The sequence below is a fragment of the Macrobrachium rosenbergii genome, chromosome 29 (genome assembly GCF_040412425.1).
Source record: "Macrobrachium rosenbergii isolate ZJJX-2024 chromosome 29, ASM4041242v1, whole genome shotgun sequence".
Lineage (NCBI taxonomy): Eukaryota > Metazoa > Arthropoda > Malacostraca > Decapoda > Palaemonidae > Macrobrachium > Macrobrachium rosenbergii.
The window spans coordinates 17,364,584-17,391,151 of NC_089769.1; the positions used below are offsets into that span (position 1 = coordinate 17,364,584).

At 37.2% G+C, this 26,568-nt stretch overlaps 1 protein-coding gene across 3 annotated transcripts in view; it reads left to right on the forward strand.

Annotated features, from left to right (window-relative positions):
* LOC136854635 (uncharacterized) overlaps positions 1-26,568 on the forward strand; it is a 108,626-nt gene that overhangs the window by 52,235 nt on the left and 29,823 nt on the right. For 2 of the 3 annotated variants that reach the window (XM_067131185.1, XM_067131186.1), the window contains exons 2-3: positions 21,771-21,939; positions 24,555-24,709. In XM_067131185.1, the coding sequence (XP_066987286.1) occupies positions 21,771-21,939; positions 24,555-24,709 (324 nt within the window). Of the gene's footprint in view, positions 1-16,338; positions 16,410-21,770; positions 21,940-24,554; positions 24,710-26,568 lie in introns of those variants that run through there. The other variant, XM_067131187.1, reaches the window with a different exon arrangement.

Genomic DNA, 26,568 nt, shown 5'->3' on the forward strand with positions numbered 1-26,568 from the left:
TTAGCTGCTTTTGTTTCTTGAGAAGTATCATTGACAATGCGTCTCCTCTCGTTCCTCCTCCTCCTCCTGTCGTTTTATCCCAAGAAATGTGGCTGGCTTGGAAATTTTTCAAGGAGCACAGATACAAAGATGCAGGATTTATTCAACGTCAGACCATTAGCGTTTGGACTCTGCATCTAAAAGCAGGTAACAAGTAGAGAGAGAGAGAGAGAGAGAGAGAGAGACGCCACACACATCGTCTTTATAGTCCTAGGAATGTCAGATAAAATCCTCATTCTCTCCGTCTCCCTGTTCAGTTATCTCTATGTTTGCACACTCGTTTTTTCGAACTGGTGTAAATAAATCTGTTGTACCTCTCTCTCTCTCTCTCTCTCTCTCTGTGTGTGTGTGTGTGTGTGCGTGCGTGTGTGTGCGTGCATGCTCTCGAGCACTTTCCTCAAGATGGTCTTTTCAGTGACAAGTAAAAATGGAATCTCGCAGTCGCAAGTTTATACGTCTGCCTTGTAAAGGAAAGGTCACATGAGCAATGTTTACCAGAGCAAAACAGCCCATATTGACAATTTCAATTTTATATCAACCAACCTACGTATAACGAAGGGAGGAACTTGCGACAGGACGCGTTCACTTTGTTTCTTTTTCTCCATTTTTTTTTATTATTTGATAGCTACGACTCATTGAACGTTTTCTTGTTTCTCGTGGGGACGGGTCATGTATCATGCGGGTTTTATTTATGCTGCGTAAGAAATATATTCTGTATCTTCAGGCTTTTTGCGGTGTTTCTTACGGCAAAGGAGGCGTTTCATCAATCATCATTTCGTTTTACATATGAAGTTGAAGAAGGCTGTGTATCTCTATACTTTGTCCTCTGCAACGTGCATATATGGACATGTATTCTTGGAATTTGTTCCCTTATTTTTGCGGATCAAATTGTGTGTCTGGGGCTTGTTTCCTTTTTCATACAGAACTGGCCTTGTATCTTGATATTTTCTTCAGTAGGAGGCATGTCTCTGTGGTCCTTGTTGCTTGATCAATACGGCACAGAAGATGCATCCTTGTGTTTTCTTCCCAGTTCTTACAAAATGGCCATGAACCGTTGAGATTTGTTGACTTCAATGGAAAGCAAGTAAAAAATGCGTCGAAGTTTCTTTGGCGCAATAGAGTTTTCCATACAGCGTATAATCAAGCCCACCGAAAATAGATCTATCTTTCGGTGGTCTCTGTATAAAGCTGTATGAGCCGCGGCCCATGAAATTTTCAGACACTGCCCGGTGGTGGCCTGTCCTATAAACTTGCCCCACGCACGATCATGGCTAACTTTAACCTTCAATAAAAAAAAAATACTAAGGCTAGAGGGCTACAATTTGGCATGTTTGATGACTGGAAGGTGGATGATCGAGATACCAATTTGCAGCCCTCTAGCCTCAGTAGTTTTTAAGATTTGAGGGCGGACAGAAAAAGTGCGGTCGAACAGACAAAGCCATATCAATAGTTTTCTTTTACAGAAAACTAAAAAGCGTAAATCTTATAGTAATATCTCCTGTTTAATTTTGCAGCCACCTTTCTGGAGCTTTGATCCATAATGCCTCTACTTTGTATATTCCATGTATATGGTCTCGTGCTGAAAATAAAGATGATGATGATTATTATTATTATAAAGCCTCTTATAAATTATGAGCATCGTGCCATAGCCTAGCCAGGAGAGAAGCACGTTCACAGTTTCACAGTGAAAGGAAAACGCCCTTCTGGAGTTCTGGACAGTGTGAAAACGTGACACCTGAACAGACTCAGGACACTGATGTGAGGATAAGCTCTAGTTCTTCAGACGCAGGCCTTCAGTGAAGCTTCCCTTTCAGAAAAGGATGTATGCTTATTCTTTGGCCAATTCTTCAAAGGGAACAGGAAATGTATCTTTAGCCCTTCTTCCCTTATTCCTACAGATGTCACTCATCTTTGGCTGTTTCTTTAACCATAGAGAACAGGACATGTGGAACTTTTGGGCTTAGGCCCCTTATATGTTCACCTTAGAAAATATATGATCGAGCTGCATTACCTAATTCCTAGGGAATGGTAACTTATGCTTGATGTAGTTCCTCGTTGGACGAATCGGTAGAGTTCTCGGCTAGCACTCTGCTAGGCCCGAGTTCGAGTCTCCGGCCGGCCAACGAAGAATTAGAGGAATTTACTTCTGGTGATAGAAACTCATTTCTCGGTATAATGTGGTTCGGATTCCACAATAAGCTACAGGTCCCGTTGCTAGGTAACCAATTGGTTCTTAGGCACGTAAAATAAGTCTAATCCTTCGGGCCAGCCCTAGGAGAGATATTAATCAGCTCAGTGGTCTGGTTAAAATAAGGTACACTTAACTTTTTATGCTTGATGTTTGGTCCTTTTTCATATAGAAAATATGGCAAGAGTCATTGAACGCCTACCCCTGCTCGTACTTAAACAGTTGGAAAGTCGCATTCAGTTTTTCATTTTGTATCGTACATGTAAAGTTTCCATAACATTTTAAAATAGGCTCTAGAACTCACCCACATCCTTCGTGTTTTTAGCATCCTCCAGTTTATCTGTGGCGATAAAATGCAGCACCATTGTTTACATAGGTAGTCTGTCCTCTCTCTCTCTCTCTCTCTCTCTCTCTCTCTCTCTCTCTCTCTCTCTCTCTCTCTCTCTCTCTCTCTCTCTCACTTTTTCTAGAGTGACAGGCCCAGTTATTTTGTGGGGTGGCCAACTTGCTACACCAGAAAACAAAGAAAGAGGCCCCTGGGGCGAAGGCAGAAGGAATAAACTTGCATAAGTGGAAAAACTTGTAGCTCAGTTTTTGAGTTTCCGAGTTGAGGATATCATTTTGTTAGTCTATAGATGTGGCTAACTTTCTGCTCCGGGATGTTAGCAAACATACATATGTAACACTCATATGTATACATGTATACACATATATATGTGTGTGTGCGTCTTTGGAAGTAACGCTGTATTTAATGTTTTTGGATATCTGAAAAAACAGAATGTGATTTTGACTTCTAAGATATAATGTAGGCCTATACTCAGTGCACTTGAAACGTAAATCGTCTAGTGGTGACAGAAGCCTATGTATGGTTCTTAGACTTCCTTTATTTACGGAAAAGATGCTTCATGTCATTTGTTCACCCATTATTGTCATATTGTTCTCCATTATGAATGTGAAGATACCTTGTTCAATCATCATTTGGAGCCTCTTTTCTGAAAGGGAACTTCACTGAAGAACTAGAGCCCAGTCCTCACTTTGCAGAACATCAGTATCCTGAATCTGTTCAGGAGTCACGTTTTCACACTGTCCAGGACTCCTGAAGGTCGTTTTCCTTTCACTGTGAAACTGTGAGCGTGCTTCTCTCTTGGCTAGACTACGGGCACCGATGCTCATAATTTATAAGAGGCTTTATAATAGTAATAATAGTCATCTTTATTTTCAGCACGAGGCCATATAAATGGAATATACGGAATAGATGCATTACAATAGATACACGCGAGCTAAAGTGATAAAAATGATAATTGGCAATATCCACACAGGTGCTGAGGTAGCAGTAGAAAAAAAAAACATTAGTCATTGGTAGTGACAGTATTATTATTGAGAATAATAGTAAAAATGTTAACAAAAAGCACGTTGAAAAACGATAGCAGCTAAAAACAGGTTGCCTTGAAACTAATTTCCTGCCTCGCACAGCCGTCTTCGTTGTGACCTTCAGTGTTGCTTTAAAATGTGAGTGTGCTTTGTGTGTTGATTCGTCTTTGCCAGTACGCTATTCTTTGTATTATTTAACTCTCCCCTTTTTTAATTTTCTGTAAAAGAAAACCATTGAGATGAATATTTGTCTGTCCGTCGGCACTTTATCGTCCGCCCTCAGATCTCAAAAACTACTGAGGCTAGAGGGCTGCAAATTGGTAGGTTGATCATCCACCCTCCATTCATCAAACATACCAAATTACAGCCCTCTAGCCTCAATAGTTTTTTTTTATTTTATTTAAGGTCATGGGCCGTGGCTGAGAATTTCATACAGCATTATACACTGTACAGAAAACTCGATAGCGCCGAGACTCTTCGGCGCATTTTTTACTTGTTGTTTTACTAATTAAAATGTCCAGAGAATTCTATAAACGGGGGGAATATATGATTTAGTCTTAACCTGTTTACACAATCCTTTGTGCATTTTAATTAGTAAAACAAAACCTCGGCGAGTATGTCTATACCCTTTAATTAATGAAATGAATCCCGGGCTTCTCTTAGGTGACCTTTCTCTCAGAGGAGAGGAATCATCGGAAGAATAGCAAAACTTTATTGTGAATTAAATTCCGCAGAGCCAACTATTATTATTTTCAGTGAGACGTGTACGCGTGTGGGTCTCCTTTCCATATATGTGGGCGAAGGAACTCCGCAGTTATGTGGATGTATGTACGTATATTCTGGCTGACAAGGAAGCATGCATGTCCTTTCGTACGAACAAACATACAGGCACATTTGAATTTTCTCTGTGAATGGTTGCAGTATTAAGTAATGCAATACTGACGCTACTCATATTTTTTTAAGAATTATATATATATATTATATATAAATGTACACATATATATTTGTGTGTGTGCGCTCATATATATATACATATATATATATATATATATATATATATATATATATATATATATATATATATATGTGTGTATGTGTGTAATATATTGTGTGTGTATATGTATATATATATATATATATATATATATATATATATATATATATATATATATATATATATATATATATATATATATATAAAGGAATAGATTCAGACAGTGTTAACTTACGACTTCAAGCAAGCTTAAAATAAGTATGCCAGTTTCTATGCTGTTTTATTTCGATTTAAGTGCTCAAAATTTTTTATTCTATATGTCTAGTTACGACGATCATCCTTCATGCTCAAGAAGAGAGTTCCTCTCGTGTTATGCGGCCTCGTAACAACGGTCACGCCACAAATTTCCACGTTTACTCAAAAGAAATCACCACACTTCGACCACTGTTTCATTCCCTGTACTGCCATGCTCTCGAATCTTCTTCCTGCCTCCGTTTTCCCCTTCTTTTCTGGTTAAACCCTACTCCTCTCCTTCCCCTTTCTTTTGAGTAGCTCTTCGTTGGGTGAGTCGGTAGAGCTGTGGACTGGCACTCGCTGGGCCGGAGTTCGATTCCCCGGCCGGCTGATGAAGAGTTAGAGGAATTTATTTCTGGTGATAGAAATTCTTTTCTCGCCATAATGTGGTTCGGATTCCACAATAAGCTGTAGGTCCCGTTGCTAAGTAACCAGTTGGTTCTTAGCCACGTAAAATAAGTGTAATCCTTCGGGCCAGCCCTTGGAGAGCTGTTAATCAGCTCAGTGGTCTGGTAAAACTAAGCTGTACTTAACTTTTTTTCTTTATGTAGTTTCCCTTAGGCTAACGGCCTGAGGCCCAGGCTAGAAAGGTGGTGTTTAGCTGCCCCCGTCCTATTTTGGCTTTTACACGAAAAAGATGGAAAAGTTAACTTCATTCTCCCCTTTGGGCGCATTAATAATAAAGCAAAATTTCAGCAAGTCAGTCATGTTTGTTTTCTCTGGGACACAGCACCTCCTACTCACTCTGCAGATACCAGACGAGCCACGCCCTAAATTAATGATGGATAATAGTCTAAAAATGTGCTCTTTTTTGGCGAACTGAAATTAGATTTACGCTGTAAGAGCAATTATTATTATTATTATTATTATTATTATTATTATTATTATTATTATTATTATTATGAAACAAGTCACACAAGTCATTAATTACCTCGGGAACTCTACGCTCTTTAGAACTGGAATTCCCATATGTAATTAAATGGTGTCAAATTTTTCTTAATGTAACAGTTAACAAAAAGTACTGGCTGATTTAAGACGGATTATTATTATTATTATTATTATTATTATTATTATTATTATTATTATTATTATTATTATTATTATTTATTATTATTATTATTATTATTATTATTATTATTATTATTATTATGGTAGATGGGCTCAGATAGTTAGGTATTTCTAAAATGTCTGACTAAAGCAGCCTCTTTGTGCATAATACTAAGGCCATCGGTGAGAGAGGCTGGTCCCTGGATGGGTTACCGGTAAACCATCTTCCCGGCGACACCAGGGACTTGACGTATCATCCTAAAACTCGGATTATAAAAATAATGTTCGTAAACCCTCCAGTGTTAGGGACAGTATAAGTTATGCCAAAAAAAAAAATAAGAATGACAATAATAATAAAAAAAGATATATGGCTGCGCATTACGTTTCACATAGAATGAGCTTTGGCTTTGATAATTGCAAAGGCCGACTTGACGACCGCCCTAATCTCCCGATGTAGCCCAGGCTCGAGGGAACAGAAAATAAAGTGAAGAAAAAGAAACTGAATTTAGGCTGGAATTTCCATAACTACGCAACGGACGAGAGGAAACAAGTCTAATTGTGTTTATTGATTTTTTTTTTCAAACTGAATAAAGAATACTGCAGTAGTTGTTGTGCAACTCTATTAATTAACAGATGCTTATTTTCAAATGCAATTTTTTTTATTCAGATATCGAGAAAATTGGTGTGTCAGTTTGATATAACAGTGTTTTCAGTTTTCTGTGAAAGAAAACCATTGTGCAGGCTTTGTCTGTCCGTCCGCACTTTATTCTGTCCGCACTTTTTTGTCTGCACTTTTTTCTGCCCGCACTTTGTCCGCCCACAGATCTTAAAAACTACTGAGGCTAGAGGGCTGCAAAATGGTATGTTGATCATCCACCCTCCAATCATCAAACATACCAAATTGCAGCCCTCTAGCCTCAGTAGTTTTTATTTTATTTAAGGTTAAAGTTAGCCATAATCGTGCTTCTGGCAACGATACAGGACAGGCCACCACCTGGCCATGGTTGAAGTTTTAAGGGCCGCGGCTCATACAGCATTATACCGAGACCACCGAAAGATCTATTTTCGGTGGCCTTGATTATACGATGTACTGAAGACTCGATTACGCCGAGGAAACTTCGGCGCATTTTTTAATTGTTATTATATACTCATACTAACAGTATTATAAAAGGATCTATAAAAACGCACCATTGGTATTTTCCTCCATTTAACTTTTGTTTTCACCTCGGCATCATTGTTTATTTGTGTACGTGAACAGGAATTCCTTTCGTGTGCCCTTGTTGCTCGGTGAACTTTGGGCGTTAATGGCGTTCTTTATTCTTTCCTCATGACATTTGCGTCAAGAGGATGAGAGAGACAATAGAAGACATAATGAACTCTCTGCCTAATTCTCCATTGCTTGGACGAAAAAAAAAGAAAAAATGGATCCGTCAAAGGAAGCTTCGAAAACATTGGAGCGTAAAACTATTGTTATTTTTTTTCGGTCGTCTTTTAATGTATTAGTCGCATGCGACGGGATGTTTTTGCTACATTCGTGTACAAACACCCACTCAGCCATATTAAGAGCACGCACACATATACACACACACATAAATACATAATATATATATATATATATATATATATATATATATATATATATATATATATATATATATATATATATATATATATATATATATATATATATATATATATATATATATATATATATATATATATATATATATATATATATATATATATATATATATATATATATATATATATATATATGAATATATATATATATATATATATATATATATATATATATATATATATATATATATGTGTGTGTGTGTGTAATATATATATATATATATATATATATATATATATATATATATATATATATATTGTTTATATACTGTATATATGTGTGTATGCCTGTCTGTATACACAGGTTTGTGTGCGTGCGTTCGTGCAAGGGGGCTTCCGCAGTCCCAGATTTTCTTGCATTCCATTTTCAGAAATAGCATATTTGCAAAATAAACCTCATATAGTGTAAAGTTCTATTTAATTGGCCACAGCTTTCCTTGTATTTGTGTAATCTTCCATCATTGTTTAGTATTTCTACGATTTTATAAACCAACGCGAGAAAATCACCAATGCACCACAAAGGTGAAACTCCCCAAAATCCTAATTTGTTGCAGAGGGAGGACAGGGATCCCTTTTCTTGTGACCTCGCATAGCGAATTCACATCATGTGTCGTCACGTTTTGGATACACATCTTTATGAATGACGTCGAGAGGGAATGTTCCTCTTTCTTAATGACATCACAGAGGAAATGCTTTATAGGATTAACGTTACAGAGGAATACAGTTTATGACTTAAAGGAAGAACTTCCAAGGCCGAGAGATGTCACGGAAAAAATACATTTCACTAGAATGATGTCACATAGAGAATACCCGCCTTGAATTTTCATTGGGCATCGGCTCAGAATGTGATGGGTGCCATGAATGTTGTAATGTCAAGAACTGGTATTAGATTTGCATGAGGATGCAAGTTCTGGTGTGAACAGTAATACGCAAGTTGTGTCAGAGAAAAAAAAAATCTGTAAATAATGCAACCAAATCTAGTTTATCAATTTTAATATATGTTTTAATTGTTAGGTTAACTATGATTTTTTTTTGTTATGCAAAGGTTATCGGGACGAACAACTACATAAATTATCGAGCTGAAAACTGAAGGAAATCACTGAGGCAGAATGAAGGGAGAAGAGGAGGGGTCTAAAGCAAAAATATCCCGTATGATTTCCCTGAAGATATAATTACGTCCCTCCCAGAAGGAAAAGGCTTCATATTTAAATGTCGCATGCAGTCAATGCCCTTGACCTTTGAATATCTTATTATTTGACACTCCCGAGGTTGATGAGATCAGTTCTCCATTTCTTTCGGGAGAGAAGTCTGTCGCTTCCTTTGGGAGTTGGGACCTCTCTGTTTCCTCACGATTTTCTTTCTTCCCTCATTCGGAAAACTTCAGGCCATTAGTTTCGGTTTAATCGACGTCTGCGTGAGACGAAACAAAGAATGCCGAGAAATATCAAGAGATGAAGGAGGTTTTGAAATGAAAGCATTTCTTGTTAGTTTTCTGTAAGACAAAACTATTGTGCAGGCTTTGTCTATCCGTCCGCGCTTTATTCTGTCCGCACTTTTTTCTGTCCGCCCTCAGATCTTAAAAACTACTGAGGTTAGAGGGCTGTAAATTGGTATGTTGATCGTCCACCCTCCAGTCATCAAACATACCAAATTGCAGTCCTCTAGCCTTAGTAGTTTTTATTTTATTTAAGGTTGAAGTTAGCCAAAATCGTGCTTCTGGCAACGATATAGGATAGGCCACCACCGGGACCTGGTTAAAGTTTCATAGGCCGCCTCATACAGCATTATACCGAGACCACCGAAAGATATCTGTTTTCGGTGGCCTTGATTATACGATGTACAGAAAACTCGATTGCGCCGAAGAAACTTTTTTACTTTTTTTATAGTGCAATTGATTTTAATAGGTCGAAAATAGCCCAAAATTTGATGGTTAATTTATATTTTTTTATTTATGTGTTGCGGTTTTCCCATCAGAGGTTCATCGTTGGTTTAATGAGAGAGAATAGAATTGGCAATGACTGCTGTCTGGTCTTTAGCTAAAGCCAACAGCTGATGTTGGTACAAACTTATTATGGTATATAAATAATATATATATATGTATATATACATACATAGCCTATATATATATATATACATACATATATATATACATACATATATATATACATATATATGATATATATGAATTTTTATTACGTCTGCATGGCATTTTTAATATTCACAAACCTTACGCTGAAAATGTCTTTAATATCAAGTTCGGTCAACCTCGGAAATAACACCGAAGGGGAATTACAATTGATAAGTGATTCGTCTCCAGGCAGATTCGAACTCCCAACACTGACAACCTCGGACGTCAGTGACGAGTATTTTTACCACTGGGCTGTCAGGTGGTAAGAATACTGGTCACTGACGTCGGAGGTTGTCGCTGTCGGGAGTTCGAATCTTCCAAGTGACGAATCCCAAATCTTCTATAATTCCCCTTTGGTGTCATTTGCAAGGTAGACTGAATCGGATACTAAACGACACACACACACACACACACACACACACACACACACACACACACACACACACACACACACACACACACACACATATATACATATATATATATGTATAATATACAATATATATACACACATACACACACATATATATATATATATATATATACACATATATATATATATAATATATATATATATATATATATATATATATATATATATATATACAATATATATATGTATATATATATATATATATATATATATATATATATATGTATATGTATATGTATATACAGCTTAATTAAATCGTTGCAATGATAGTGTGTTTTCTGACTTACTAATAAATTTAATTGTAAAACATTCTTTCAATACATACCACTAAAGCTTTCAAAACTGATACCTAAAATATCGTTATATCAAATTTAACTACAATAGGCAGCTCACTTCTAAATCGATGTCAGAATATACAAATTTTTCCTGACTGTTACTCTTAATCTATTGTCATTCATTAACACCAAAGAAGACAAAGGTAACTGCGTCATCTTTTGCACTGAAGAAATTACCGAATGCCCACCCACGAGGAATCTCATAAATGAAATAATGAAATTGAAAATATTGACTTTCTGTTTGAGAACATTGCAGACAAAGGGTGCAGTCACTCGGGGGTGTCACCCGCGAAGTTATACATTCCCTCTGTGGTGGCTTCTGCAGGAATACGCATTCCCTTTGTGATGGGACTCGCAAATATTTTCTTTCTCTTTCTTTCTTTCTCTTTCGTCTCTTGCAAATGTATGAATTCCACTGTGACGTCATTTGCAATGGAGTGATTTTCCTTTCGGTTGTGAGGTTAAGAGATGCATTCCCCAGTGACGTAAACTGCATACATGCACTTCCTCTTAAATGTAAGCCGCTTACGTGCACCTCTCTCTGTGCGACGTAACGTGCATAAATGCACTCCCTTTGAAATGTATCACGCATACATACACTCCTCCCTATGTGACGTAACATGCATAAATGCACTCCCTTTGAAGTGTATCACGCATGCACACACTCATCCCTGTGTGACGTAACATTTATAAATGCATTCCCTTTGAAATGTATCATGCATACATACATTCCTTCCTATGTGACGAAACCTGCATAAATGCACTCTCTTTGAAATGTAACCCACATAAGGGCAATCTTCCGTATGTGGCGTAACCTGCATAAATGCACGCCTCCCTATGCGGCATAACCTGCATAAATTCACTCCTCCCTATGCAGCAGAACCTGCATAAATGCACTCCTTCCTATACAGCGCAACCTGCATAAATGCACTCCTTATCCAGCAGAACCTGCATAAGTGCACTCCTCCCTATGCAGCATAACCTGTATAACTGCACTCCCTTTGAAATGTACCATGCATTTGTGCACTCCTCCCCATGCGACGTAACCTGCATAAGTGCCATCCTCCCTGTTCAGTGGAACCTGCATAAATGCACTCCTCCCTATGCGGCATAACCTGCATAAATGCACTCCATTTGAAATGTAACAGGCATAAGCGCACAACACCCTATGCGGTGTAACATGCATAAATGCACTCCTACCTATGCAGCCTAACCTGCATGAATGCACTCCTTTTGAAATGTAACAGGCACAAGCGCACTCCTCCTTAAGTGGCGTAACCTGTATAAATGCACTCCTCCCTATGCAGCGGAACCTGCTTAAATGCACTCCTTTCTATGTGCTTAGAACCTGCATAAATTCACTCCTTCCTATGCACTTTAACCTGCATAAATGCATTCATCCCTAAGCGGCATAACCTGCATAAATGCACTCCTCCCAATGCAGTGGAACCTGCATAAATGCACTCCTTATTATGCAGTGGAACCTGCATAAATGCACTCCTCTCTATGCAGCGGAACCTGCATGAATGCACTCTTCCCCATGGAGCAGAACCTGCACAAATGCACTCTACCCTGTGTGGCGTAACCTGCATAAAGCACTCCTCCCCATGCAACAGAACTTGCGTAGATGCACTTCTGCCTATGCGGTGTAACCTGCACAAATGCACTCCCATTGAAATGTAACATGCATACATGCGCTACTCCATTTACAGCGTAACCTGCATAAATGCACTACCTATGAAATGTACCATGCATAGCCTACGTGCTCTTCTCCCTATGCGGCATAATCTGCATAAATGCACGCCTCCCTATGCAGTGTAACTTGCATAAATGCACTCCTTTGAAATGTAATATGCATACGTGCACTCCTCCCTGTGCAGCATAACCTGCATAAATGCACTCCTCCCTATGTGGCGCTACCTGCATAAATGCACTCCTCCCCGCACAGTGTAACCTGCATAAAGTCCTTTGAAATGTAACCTCCTCCATATGCAATCTGCATAAAGGCACTCTTCTTTGAAAACCTGAATAAATGCACTCGTTCTTATGCAGCATAACCTTCATAAATGCACTCCTCCCCATGCGGCGTAATCTGCATAACTGCACTCCTCCCCATGCGGCCTAACCTGCATAAATACACTCTTCAGCGTAATGTGCATAAATGCACTCCTCCCTATGCAGTGTAATCTGCATAAATGCACTCCTCCCTACGCGGTGTAACATTTATAAATGCACCCCCTTTGAAATGAAACCCATATACTTCCAGTCCTTCCTATGCAACGTAACATGCACACATACTCTCCATTTGTGACGTAACTCTAATATGTGTGCTCCCTCTATGACGTAGCTTGCATGCACGCACCCCCTTCATGACATAACCTGCATACATGTGCTTCTTGTGCATTTACTCCCACTGTTGCGTAACTTGCATACATATACTCCCACTGTGACGTAACTCGCATACATACACTCCCACTCTGATATAACTAGCACACATGCTACTCACACTGTGACGTAACTCGCATACATACACTCCCACTCTGATATAACTAGCACACATGCTATTCACACTGTGACGTAACTCGCATACATACACTCCCACTCTGATATAACTAGCACACATGCTACTCACACTGTGACGTAACTCGCAAGCATGTACTCTCACTGTGACATAATTCTCATACATACACGCCCGCTGTGACGTAACTCGCACACACGTGACTCCCACTTTGACGTAACTCGCATACACGAATTCCCACTGTGACGTAAACCGCTTGCATGTACTCTCACTGTGACGTATCTCTCATACATACTCCAACTGTGACGTAACTCCCGGACATGTGCTCCCTTTGCGATCCGGCCTGCACGTATGCAATCCTTCAGTGACGTCTCTTGTAATTACATGCAGTTCCTTTTGATGTCCTTCTTCGCCAGGATGCCTTTCCTTTGTGGGATGTCAGGCGAAAGGGTTGCGTTCCTTCCGCTCCTTTGCTTCCTATACGGCTGATGGGTAATGAATGGGGAGGTTCCATTAGGGAAATTTGAATTTGACCGTTCGCTTCAAACTCCCTTTTATTGACACGTTCCACCGAATGCTTTGAGTTCGACTTTTCGTGGTGGATCAATCACAAATCTTTTGCTAAGTAGTTTTTTTGGTAATTTTGTCTAAGTAAAGTGAAAGTGAAATGATAGGTTGTATAAAAAAAGGCTGTCAGTAAGAGTGCAGACGGCTTTTAGATCTTAAAACAAGCTTAAAGGACTGGTGACAAGAACGTGAGAGAGTTGCGTGAGATATGAGATACCAGCATTTGAAGTTTCTCTCTCTCTCTCTCTCTCTCTCTCTCTCTCTCTCTCTCTCTCTCTCTCTCTCTCTTTTCTGTGTGTGTGTGTGTGTTTGGTCTCAGTGCTGATCACATGAGACTTCGTAGGTTTATTGATCTGTTTCAAGTTCCCAAGTATTGTTTCTCTGAGTGACTTTGATAACTCTGTTGTTCTACAGATGGTCACGAGAGCTTATTCACTAATGGTATCGTGCTTTCAATGTTGGCCACCCACCCACATATTGACCAAAACTCAGCGGTGGTTAATGTCTTGATCTGGTGATCAGTAAAGTTTAAGTAGTGGTGAAAGCATTATGACAAGTAGTGATGGAATTGCAGGTCAGAAGATTGCAATCTAACAATATTGAAGATAAGTAAATCTAACACAATTTTGAATAATGTGGAAATCAAATATCAAAAAATTTAAAAATGATGGTTGGTAGAATTTAAAAAAAAAGAAATCACTGACTCGAGGTCAGCGTGGACTCATACCGAAGTGCAAATGAAAAGTGTAAAGAGAGAGAGAGAGAGAGAGAGAGAGAGAGAGACTGACTTTGTTTTGCGAAGAAAGCCCTCTAATGCACCACTTCCTGTCTTCGGTGACATTTTCCTAAGAATGTTTCGAGTTATGCATTTTCCTTAAGAAAGAGAGATTTAAAGTTTTCATAACTGGAAAGATAGTTGTAAATCTCCTTATATTTATCACACTTTCGTTTTAAAGTACGGAGGAAATCTGAACCGTCAGAATGGCACAAATATTTCTTGGTGCACAGTAAATGGTCTTGAAAATGGCTTCCAGCCAGCTATTATAACATTCAGACCAACTGATGAAAATTCGTATCTCAAGAATACAGCCTTTGGTATGTGAACTGGGGCTGATTATATATAAATAAATAAAAATTGAAAAGGAATTCAGAAAATCCAGACGCACCTCATGTATGTGAAACTTTACACCGTACATTATGTGAATAGAATATCGCCGTTATGAACCTGAAGTTTATTAAATCTAGGTCATTGTGTAATAATACAAAATTAAGCATTGCATCGTTGCAGAGAGAGAATGTTGCTTTTTATATTCATTGGCAAAGTTGCTATTTATAATAAGCGACAAATGACGGCAATGAAAGCGCAAAACTCTTTTTTATGTTTATGGAAATGAATGCTAAGCGTGATGTTTTTAATAGCCGGCTGATGTAATTGCTTTCTGTTTTTGCATAGGTGGGAGGGCTGTAAAGGTGTAGTCGCATGTTTGGTACCTGAACCAGGAGGTTATGTGGTTATGTTTGCTTTTTTATTTTATTTGTTTGCTCTTGGGATTTTGGAACCCTCGGACGCGTTTTCCGCGACATTTTGCCAGTAGATTGACCTTGTCTACAAAGTGAATTCTTTAAACGCTAACTTTAATCCTGATGTAAACTTTATTGGTCATATTTAGTGCTCTGGTTTCCACAAACACTCATATTACTAAAGGTTCTTACAGCGTCCCTTCGACCCCTTGCTGCAACACCTTTCTTTTCTTTTACTGTACCTCCATTCATATTATCTTTCTTCCATCTTGCTATCTACCCTCTCTTAACAATTATTTCATAGTGTAACCTTGAGGTTTTCCTTCTTTTACACCTTTCAGACCTTTTAACTATCAATTTCCTTTCCAGTGCTGAATGACCTTATACGTCCCAGTGCTTGACCTTTGGCCTAAACTCTATATTCCATTCCATTCCATTCCATTCCATTCCATTCAATTCCATTCCACAAGCACTCATTGAACGCCCTGATCCAGTGAAAAATCTCTTAAAAGGTTGTTCATAAGTTCCCGTATTTTGGCTAAGGTTATATCACGTTATAATAATTATCATTATTTTCAATGATCATACGTTGTGGAGTACGGCCAAAAGACATGACCTCGAATAAAACGCTTCTTCATAATAGAATGTGATTGCGTGAATAACGAAAGTAAATGTAAGTCCGAACATAGATTAACCGCAGCGAGTAACAGTCAGTATCAAATCAGTTTCTGAACAGTTAGTGAGTAAATAATAGTTAAAGATTTAAGTAGTCAAGAAAAGTTTCAGTAACATTCAGGGGAGGGGGGAAGAAATTCGTGCTCAAAACTGTAAAGTCATGTACGCCTACTGCTGCTCCACCAAATATTTAAGATTGGTTATTTGGAACCGGATTTTTTTTTAGATGATTTGTTTACTGGGAACCATAAAGATTATTAGCAGAGGCCATATTTTTTCGATGAATGGTTAAGTGTGACAGAAGTTTTTAGATGACTGATTATTTGGGACTATATTTGTGACACTTTGGTTATTTCGGATCAGAACTGTATAGATTAATGGTCGATATTTGTATACTTTAATTTGGACCCAATTTCGTTTTTTAGATAAGTGGCCGTTTGGGACTTGATTTTCAACATTATTGGGTGTGTGAGACCGGCTGTTTAGGGTAATTGGTTATTTGGGACTTGGTTTTCCTGACCAGTCGTATGATGGAGTGTCGTTAAGTTACATTCCTTGACCTGGATCCATATATCGACTGAAGCGGACTTCACAGTAAGTTCCAAGAAAATCGTCGAGCTCTCAAGGCATAACAGGACGGTACAAAGAATTTGAACAAGTAAGAAAATGCACCGAAGTTTCTTCGGCGCAATCGAGTTTTCTGTACAGCCGCTACAACGTATATTCAAGGCCACCGAAAATAGATCTATCTTTCGGTGGTCTCGGTATGATGCTGTTTGAGCTGTGGCCCATGAAACTTTAACCACGGCCCGGTGGTGGCATATCCTATATAGTTGCCAGAAGCACGATTATGGCTAATTTTAACCTTAAATAAAACAAAAAGTTTTAGGGCTAGAGGGCTGCAATTTGGTATGTTTGATGATTGGAGGGTGGATGATCAACATACCAACTTGCAGCCCTCTGGCCTCAGTAGTTTTTAAGATCTGAGGGCGGACAGAATAAAGTGCGGACGGACAGACAAAGCCGGCAGAATAGTTTTCTTTTACATTTTAAGTTAAGTATACCTTAGTTTAACCAGACCACTGAGCTGATTAACAACTCTCTTAGGGCTGGCCCGAAGGATTAGATTTATTTTACGTGGCCAAGAACCAATTGGTTACCTAGCAACGGGACCTGTAGCTTATTGTGGAATCCGAACCACATTATACCGAGAAATGAATTTCTGTCACCAGGAATGAATTCCACTAATTCTTCATTGGCCGGTCGGAGAATCGAACGCGGGGCAGAAAACTAAAAAAGTATGAAGCCGACCTTCCCAAAGCTGTTTTGTAATTAGTACTCAAGGGCAAAGGCTCTCTAAGGTAATTTTTTCCCACAAACATGACCTCGGATGACTAATATCTAGTTCAGACTCTTGTCTCGATTTGGTTGCGTGAATTCAGATTTCTAAATCAGACCTCTTCATTGCTTTAAGACCTTACTATTTTCCTCCTAGGAGCAAGAGCCCGTGCTGACGTAACACCACCATAATCAAAAGCAACCAACCAACCATTCAAGACTTCGTGCATTGGCTTTGTACCATGACCTTCCGCCAACCAGCAGCTTATTGTTACTTATTATTGGTTATTTCTTCTCGCTTTTAAGGTTTCAGATCCTAAAAGATTTCAAATCCTAAAAGTTTTGGAGAAATGGAACTTTTATATGGACATGTTGCACATCGACGTTTATAGAATTGCTTATACATATATACATATATATATATATATATATATATATATATATATATATATATATATATATATATATATATATATATATATATATATAAGCGAATACCACAGTACCAAGGGCTTTCACGTGAATTTACATGTGAGAGCGTTTGGTGCTGAACTTCTGCCTGTCATTGTCCTGTGTATATATATATAAATATATATATATTTTTATATATATATATATATATATATATATATATATATATAATATATATATATATATATATATATATATATATATATATATAATATATATATATATATATACTTGTCTTTAAAAATCACAGTAGATGCACGTGACGCATGTTTTTATTTGTTTATTGCTTTATCACGAGCGTCAGTTTTGGATCAGTAACTTTTATTGTCTTATATCTGACTTGTCTGTCATATATTCTTGTTTATCATTTGATTTTCACTTACGTTATACCACACGTTTCCTTTTTTTTTTTTTTTTTTTTTTACATTTCTTCCGCCTGTATGCTGAGTTTGATGTGGACATTGTGGATGATAATAATAATAATAATAATAATAATAATAATAATAATAATAATAATAATAATAATAATAATAATAATGACTTTTATAAGCATTGAATTCGAACGGGAGATCAATAAAGAATCTTTGTGACATTGCGGATTACGACCACCTCACTCTAAAACGCGTGAGTTCGAATCCCATATATTTCCCATTTAGATTCAATGCTTACAGAGGCAAGCGAACCCCTGTAATAGAGAAAATGGAGTAGAGAATCTTTTGTGGCTTAATACTGAAAATACACGTATCTCATGAATTTGACAAGGGGGTTCTTCAGTAATAATAATAATAATAATAATAATAATAATAATAATAATAATAATAATAATAATAATAATAACACATACGATGCGGAACCGATGTTTATCCATCATATTTTTTAACATTTTCTATGCGTAACTTCCTCTGCTACTATCAACTTAGTATTTCTGTTGCAATGTTTGTGGGCTCGGGACGATAGCTTGCCGGAAATCAAGCCAAGAGCCAGTTTGTTTCACCACCGGCCCTTATAAGTATGCAGGACGAAGCTACCTTTCTCCCAGCTTCAAACCCGTAAACAACAACACCCATATGGTCAGCACGATAGTCCCGGGTAATTCAGTCCGGAAAGTACGCCTTCGGCCAACCATACTGTCGGAGCGATAGTCTAAGGGAAATAAACTCCATGTTTAGACTCGCCGCACCTCTCTCTCTCTCTCTCTCTCTCTCTCTCTCTCTCTCTCTCTCTCTCTCTCTCATATTACCGTCCTTATTTGAGTGTATGGGTACACTGTAGCAACAATAATAATCAACACTCAGGTTGAAATCTCACCACCTCTCCGTTCCGAGACCTTCCGTCTTTCAAGAGACTGGTCTATTGTTCCTTTAGGGTTAAGTTCTATTATTTTCCTTATATTTTTTTCAATATTTTTTTTTTCTCTTTTTATCGAACCCTGGCTGGATACGGGATTTAGGAGGCTTCCCTTCTCTTCCCTTCGACCTCTGCGTTTAAAAGTATAAAAGCAGATAGTTGTGTTGTTAAATATCTGGGCATCGAAACGCAAAAAACGCGGTTGGGTGATGCATTATAGATTAGCCAAGAGGCGCTCAGCGCTGGCAGAGGGACTCGCCTGTATGGAGTGCACTCGAGTTGTTTACTTTGCTGCTGGTAGATTGGGGTTAAGACCGGGAATGTGATTAGTTATTTATGAATTTACTCAGACAGAGAGAGAGAGAGAGAGAGAGAGAGAGAGAGAGAGAGCTCTTGGTTGTAAGGTTTTCAGATTGGGAAACGTATCCGGGAGGTTTGCAGGAAATTGATACCCCATTAGCGCCCATTCTGATATATATATATATATATATATATATATATATATATATATATATATATATATATATATATATATATATATATATATATATATGTATATATGTATATGTGTTTATTTATGTTTATATATATATATATATATATATATATATATATATATATATATATATATATATATATATATATATATATATATATACATACACATATATATACATATAAACTCATCAAGATAACTGACCTTTATTCTCGTAAGTGAAGAATCAAAAATAAACCAGCTGTGCAAAAAAAAAAAAACTCAGCAACATGAGCCACTTTATCTGTCTACTGAAAGTTGATCAGCAACACGTCGACCCCCTCAACCCCCAACCTTTATAACCTCCCCCCGTCCCCTTACATACTGATCCCCACGCCTCTATCTTGCATAGGGCCTCGTACATCCTGAATATTAAGGTGCTTCCATTCCAGCGCCTCTCGCCTTCCTCCAGCTTTGGCCAGTGCTTCGTCTCTCTCTCTCTCTCTCTCTCTCTCTCTCTCTCTCTCTCTCTCTCTCTCTCTCTCTCTCTCCTTCCTCTTCCCGGGTTCTGCACCTTCATTATTTGTCGTTTACTTATTCATATCCATTCGTTTATTTTTGACGAGCGTGTCTTTTCAGTTTAAAAGTATCGTGACCATACGCTTTCAAATTCAGGTATATATTTATCCCATTTCATTGCTCATCTGTGTTTGCGTACTACCCAGATTATTTTCGTCTTATTTCCTTCTTACTAACGAACTGAATTTATTTTTATCTATTCATTTATTTTTGACGAGCGTGTTTTTTTATTGGAAATTCTTTGACCAGAAGCTTTATAATTCAGTTACGTATTTTTCTCATTTCATTTCTTTTCATTTCTTTTCAGACTTTTCGTGTTAAAATATGCCAACGAATCTGAGTCGCATATATGCCATTTAGCAAATGGGACTTCCCACCCTTATCTCTTCTTCGGTACACAATTTTTTTTTTTAGTTTTCCTCCCCCTACATATAGGCGGGTGCAACCCCTCCATCCTTTCTCTTTGTTTATTCTAATTTTGGTCATTAATGGCGAGCAAACGCTAAAGCTAACCAATGGAGATTATTCTGCGCTGTCTTCTAACAGCAAACTCGGAGATTATTGTGCAATGACTTAGTATTCATTGCAGTCGTATGATTCATGGCTTCATTATACGTATCCAAAATCCATCTATTTGTAAAAGATTGCTTGAACCCCATTTGCTCTCCGAATTTGAAATTTTGGATTTTGCCTCGTGAGAGGTTAGTTCGCTGGTCTCTCACTCTTATCATGTGAGAGAGTAGCTTCGGTGAACAGAATATGCATAGTACAGGAGTGCTCAAAGAGTTCGGTCATTGCAGTGGAACCATCCCTGTCATTAGTGCGGCTGTAACATTAAAATAAGTAAAGTAGAAAAACTGTTATCGAAGTATAATATACATACCTTTTGCATTACACACACACACGCACACATACATACATACATATATATATATATATATATATATATATATATATATATATATATATATATATATATATATATATATACACACATTCATGTGTGGGGTGTGGGGTGTATGTATGTATGTGTAGATATGTACGTATGTCAACGAAATTTACATTCGCACAGGACATAAGGAACAAATTAGTTTTATCATAAATAATACTAATCGTAACAATGCACAATACATAACAGCAATAAACTGCAGTGGCTTTGGTTTATATTACAACAGTAACAGTAAAAATATTATTGATACTAATATCATTGCCACTTACAACTGTATAACAGTGGTAACAACTGTGGTGATTTTAACATAATGTAGATTTTTAATATAAGCTAATTTTAGTCGGGGTTTCAGTATAGCAGCTTTTATGTGTTTTGGTCAGTACAAGGTAAGAGGTCTGATTTCTTGTGTTATTCGTATTTTTAGATATGTGAAAAAATGTGATATTGTCAGTAGAGCTCTGTGTGCATGTAGAGTATTTTATTCCTTAAAATATTTCCCAATAATTGCCGTACATATTATTGTATTGATGTGTGACCTTGATTATACTTGCACAGGACGACTTCTTAACTAACTTGTTCTTTAGTGACTTGTTTAAAAGAAAAACAGATAAATAAGTAAATAAATAAATATATTAATTACTAAATGGATCAATCAATTGAAGTTTTTTTTATACAGTGCATTTTGTCTTTGTGACGCTTAAATTTCATACAATTAAGTTGAAACAATTCTCGTCAATGTATTCCATAATGTTATTTCATAATGCGACTCCCTTTAGGCACAGAGTTGCCAGCTACGGTGTTTTTGCAAATTTTTCGATCTATTTTTTTTTTAACAATTTTCTCTTTCTTCCTCCTTCTAGGGCGTCGCCATGTGGTCGTCGGTTGTCGGGGGCATCGGGGGAGGGGGAGGAGGAGAGATGCCAGGGGCACGGCATAAGCATGCAGTCTGTGTGGATCAGCCGAACGTTTACTTACTGGGAGGACGTCATGGCAACCTCCCGCTGAAGGACTTCTGGGTGTACGATCTGGGTAAGAATCTCTCTCTCTCTCTCTCTCTCTCTCTCTCTCTCTCTCTCTCTCTCTCTCTCCTGGGTGACATCAGGTTATATTACATGGCATAGGGTATATTATCTCTCTCCCTCTTCTCTGAATGACTCATAAAATTATATGCTGCAAAAAGGACATTACTCTCTCTCTCTCTCTCTCTCTCTCTCTCTCTCTCTCTCTCTCCCCCTGGGTGACATCAAGTTATCTAACATGGCATACGTAATTTCCCACTTCTCTCGGAACGACACATAAAATTATATGCTGCAAGTAGCACTCTCTCTCTCTCTCTCTCTCTCTCTCTCTCTCTCTCTCTCTCTCTCTCTCTCTCTCTCTCTCTCTCTCTCTCTCTCTCTCTCCTGGTTGACATCAGTTTATATTACAAGGCATATATTTCTCTCTTCTCTTCTCTGAATGACATCATTCAATTATATGCTGCAAGTAGCACACCAATCTCTCTCTCTCTCTCTCTCTCTCTCTCTCTCTCTCTCTCTCTCTCTCTCTCTCTCTTTTCCTCCTGGTTGACATCATGTCTTATGACATGGCGTACATATCTCTCCACCTTCTCCGAATGACTCATAAAATTATATGCTACAAGGCACTATATTTCTCTCTTCCTCTTCTCTGGTGAATTAAGATCTGATGACAAACAAATCTCTCTCTCTTCTCTTAATGACTCAAAAATTATATGCTGCAAGAAGCACTATACTCTCTCTCTCTCTCTCTCTCTCTCTCTCTCTCTCTCTCTCTCTCTCTCTCTCTCTCTCTCTCTCTCTCTTGGGTGAAATTAAGTTATCTGACATGACAAACAAATCTCTCTCTTCTCTTAATGACTCATAAAATTAATCTCTGCTTCTCTGAACACTAAAATTATATTCTGTGCTCAAGTCTCTCTCTCTCTCTCTCTCTCTCTCTCTCTCTCTCTCTCTCTCTCTCTCTCTCTCTCTCTCTCTCTCTCTCTGTAAATGAATGATGACATCATAAAGTTACGTAACTCATCAGATTCTGTCTGTCTCTCTCCCCTAAATAACATCAAATGTCACAAACAATGCCAAAACTTCACAGGTAACATGTTTTTGGCCTCCTTCAGATCAATCAATTAATTAGTTTTTCAGTTTGCTTTTTAATCTTTATAATCACGCAATACAGACATGCCTTTCTCCTGTGATTATTTGTTTATATATATACATATTATTTGTTTATATATATATAAATATATATATGTATACACATATATACATATATATATATATGCATTATATATATATATATATATACTGTATATATATATTTACATATATACATATACATATAAATATATATATATATATATAAAGATATATAAATATATATAGTTTTCCTCTCCTGTAATCCTTGTATTTATTAACGTTTTCCGACAGAAAATTCGGGTTTCCGTTTTAAAGTAATGGCAAGTTTTTGGTTCTGTCCTATGAATGAGTACATATGGTGAATAATAATGATAATAATACTAATAAGAGAAGTAGACCATAATTTGTAGAAATATCCAAAAAAGGGTGTTTTTATTGTTAAGCCTCATCCATTCGCTAAATGGGTTTGAGTATCTGACCTCATTGTCGTTTCAACCTTGCCTTGGCGTGATTAAAAAAACCTGAATATTGATTCTCTTTGGTGATTGATTTTTATTTATCTTTAGATTGTTATAATATTTGCCTTTCGGTCACCTTCGAAAAATCCCGATAGAAATAATTGTATTTCAATATTTATTTCCGGCATGGAAGTTGTGTTATCAGTTCTTCCGTTCCTCACTGGACGGGTTGGTATCGTTCTCGACCAGCACTCTGCTTGGCCCGCGTTCGATTCTCCGACCAGCCAGTGAAGAATTAGAGAAATTAATTTCTGGTGATAGAAATTCATTTCTCGTTGTAATGTGGTTGGGATTCGACAATAAGCTGTAGGTCCCGTTGCTAGGTAACCAGTTGGTTCTTAGCCACGTAAAATAAGTCTAATCCTTCGGGCCAGCCCTAGGAGAGCTGTTAATCAGCTCAGTGGTCTTGTTAAACTAAGGTATACTTTACTTCCGTTTGTTTGTTTGCGTGTCAGGAGGATTACGCAAGGAAAATCTCCATTTGGGACAAACCCTTTTCGAGTGGATTTACCGTATTGTAAACGTTACACAACTTATGAAACTGAAATCCTGCTCGCTACTACCGTAGAATTTGGAAACCAAATTTAAGCATTTTCTCTTTGGGGTGGAGTGTTCTGCCTCGTGGAAGTTTGCAGTCTTCGAACACTTGTGTCTGCTTTGTTAGAGTAGTTTTAAAGCTCCCATCTGATATTGATATTCAGGATTTTATTCAGGATTTTAATATTTAAAGTATTTAAAGTATTTAAATATTTGTTTTAGAATGTTTATACTTAGCTTTCAAATTGTATGTTTATACAATGAATGAGGATAACATTTCAATTATGTATGTATAAGATTGCATATATACAATGAATTAGCATTTAGACCTTCAGTAAGAGGATTACTATTTTGGTTAGAAAACATGACTTAATGTCAATGAATAAAAATCGGAATATCTTGATAAAACCTCATAAAATCATTATTTATATTCCAGTGACCAGAACGTGGCGGGAAGTACGGGATGACACCGGATGTCGACCGCCATCTTTGCAACAGCACACCATGATGGCGGCCGGTGACAAGCTCTTCGTGTTCGGGGGAGAACTTTGTATGTCCAACGAAACCCCGCTGTGGATATACCACCCTAAGGTACAAGGATTTCTTGTTGTTTACGGGACGTGTGTGTCATATATTTAATGAACAATTGTACGTATACTGTAACAAGTTGGCAAGGGAGGTTAGCATCGTTGAATAGTTATAGGAGAACGTTTGTAGTGGTTTGCACATGTAGAAAGAATGATATACAAAGGACAGGTCGCTGAATAGCACGAAATTTAGAAGTCTTCGCATTAGGAAGGTTAGAGAAGTGTATGATAGATTTTTACAAAGATGTACAATAATTAATAGGAAGACATGCGAATACCAGCCACACTGTAGGTGTAATGAAGTAGTTGTGAGAATTGTATGTATATATATATATATATATATATATATATATATATATATATATATATATATATATATATATATATATATATATATATATATATAATATATATATATATATATATATATATATATATATATATATATATATTATATTAATTAAGTGGGGTAAATTACCATTTTGAGGATATAGGAAGAATTTGGCAGACTGTTTTCTTATATTTTAACATGAAGCCACCCCTCACATTGAGGAAACCGTGGGTAACACTGCCACAAAATATATTAAGAATGTTATTTTTAGTTTCATGCACTCAGTGTTTCGTGAGCCATTCAAGTTACTCTACCTGAAATACTTATAATTATTTTGGTAGGAAATCCCGTTTGATTATGCTTACTTTATTGAAAAAAAGTTTGCTTCATTAATTGATTTTAGGTAGAATCCATTCTGTCTCAACTGCTGTTTTTGTCTTGTGGAAGTAAAGGGTAAATTCGTATCTCCAAAGTACATTTAGAAGTGTATTTTATTTCCTAATTTCTTATACACATCATGTCTTAATCAAAAGGTTTGTACATTAGCATATGCTATCAAGCAGTTAATCTAAGGTGGGTTAGGTTTGGTTCTGGCTGCCGATTTGGTGGCCTATCAGTTTTAGGGTCATTGCAGATCCGATTTGTTTGCTACTCAGAGAGAAGAAACTCATTACAAACAGAAAAGATTTTTTTGTAAAATTATGTTAGCTGATGCTGCTGTCGTTCTCTTCTTCTTCTTCTTCTTCTTCTTCTTCTTCTTCTTCTTCTTCTTCTTATTTTCCTTATTATTTCTTCTTCTTCTTCTTCTTCTTCTATTATTATTATTATTATTATTATTATAACTGTTTCACGGCATTTAATTTAGACAGAGTCTTCCCTGTTCTTCATCTTATCTTTTTCTCATCAGCATGTAGCTGGTATATCAGGTTTCCTAAGGACATATAAAGATTTCTGTTGTCTTAGGTTTATTTCCTCTAACGTGTCGACAGCGCTCGGGCAGTCATCTGTGAGAGAAGAAATAAACCTAAGACAACAGAAATCTTTATATGTCCTTAGGAAACCTGATATACCAGCTACATGCCGATGAAAAAAAAGATAATAAGAAGAATAGAGAAGACTATAAATTAAATGCCGTGGAAACAGCTGTAATTTTCAATGCTACTGCCCTCAGAGAAGGATTCCCCCTTATTATTATTATTATTTTTTTATTTTTATTTATTTTTTATTTTTTTTGGGGTCTATCACAATCATCTTATTCGACTGGGTCGTTGTTATAGTGTGGGGTTCCGGGTTGCATCCTGCCTCCTTAGGAGTCCATCACTGTTCTCACTATGTGCGCTGTTTCTATAGTAGCACACACTTCTGCACGAGTCCTGGAGCTACTTCGGCTTCTAGTTTTTCCAGATTCCTAGCGTTCCAATGATTATGGGTACAATTTCCACTGGCATTTCCCATATCCTTTATTTCTATTTTCAGGTCGTGATACTTATCCATTTTTTCTCTTTCTTTCTCATCTACTCTGATGTCCCATG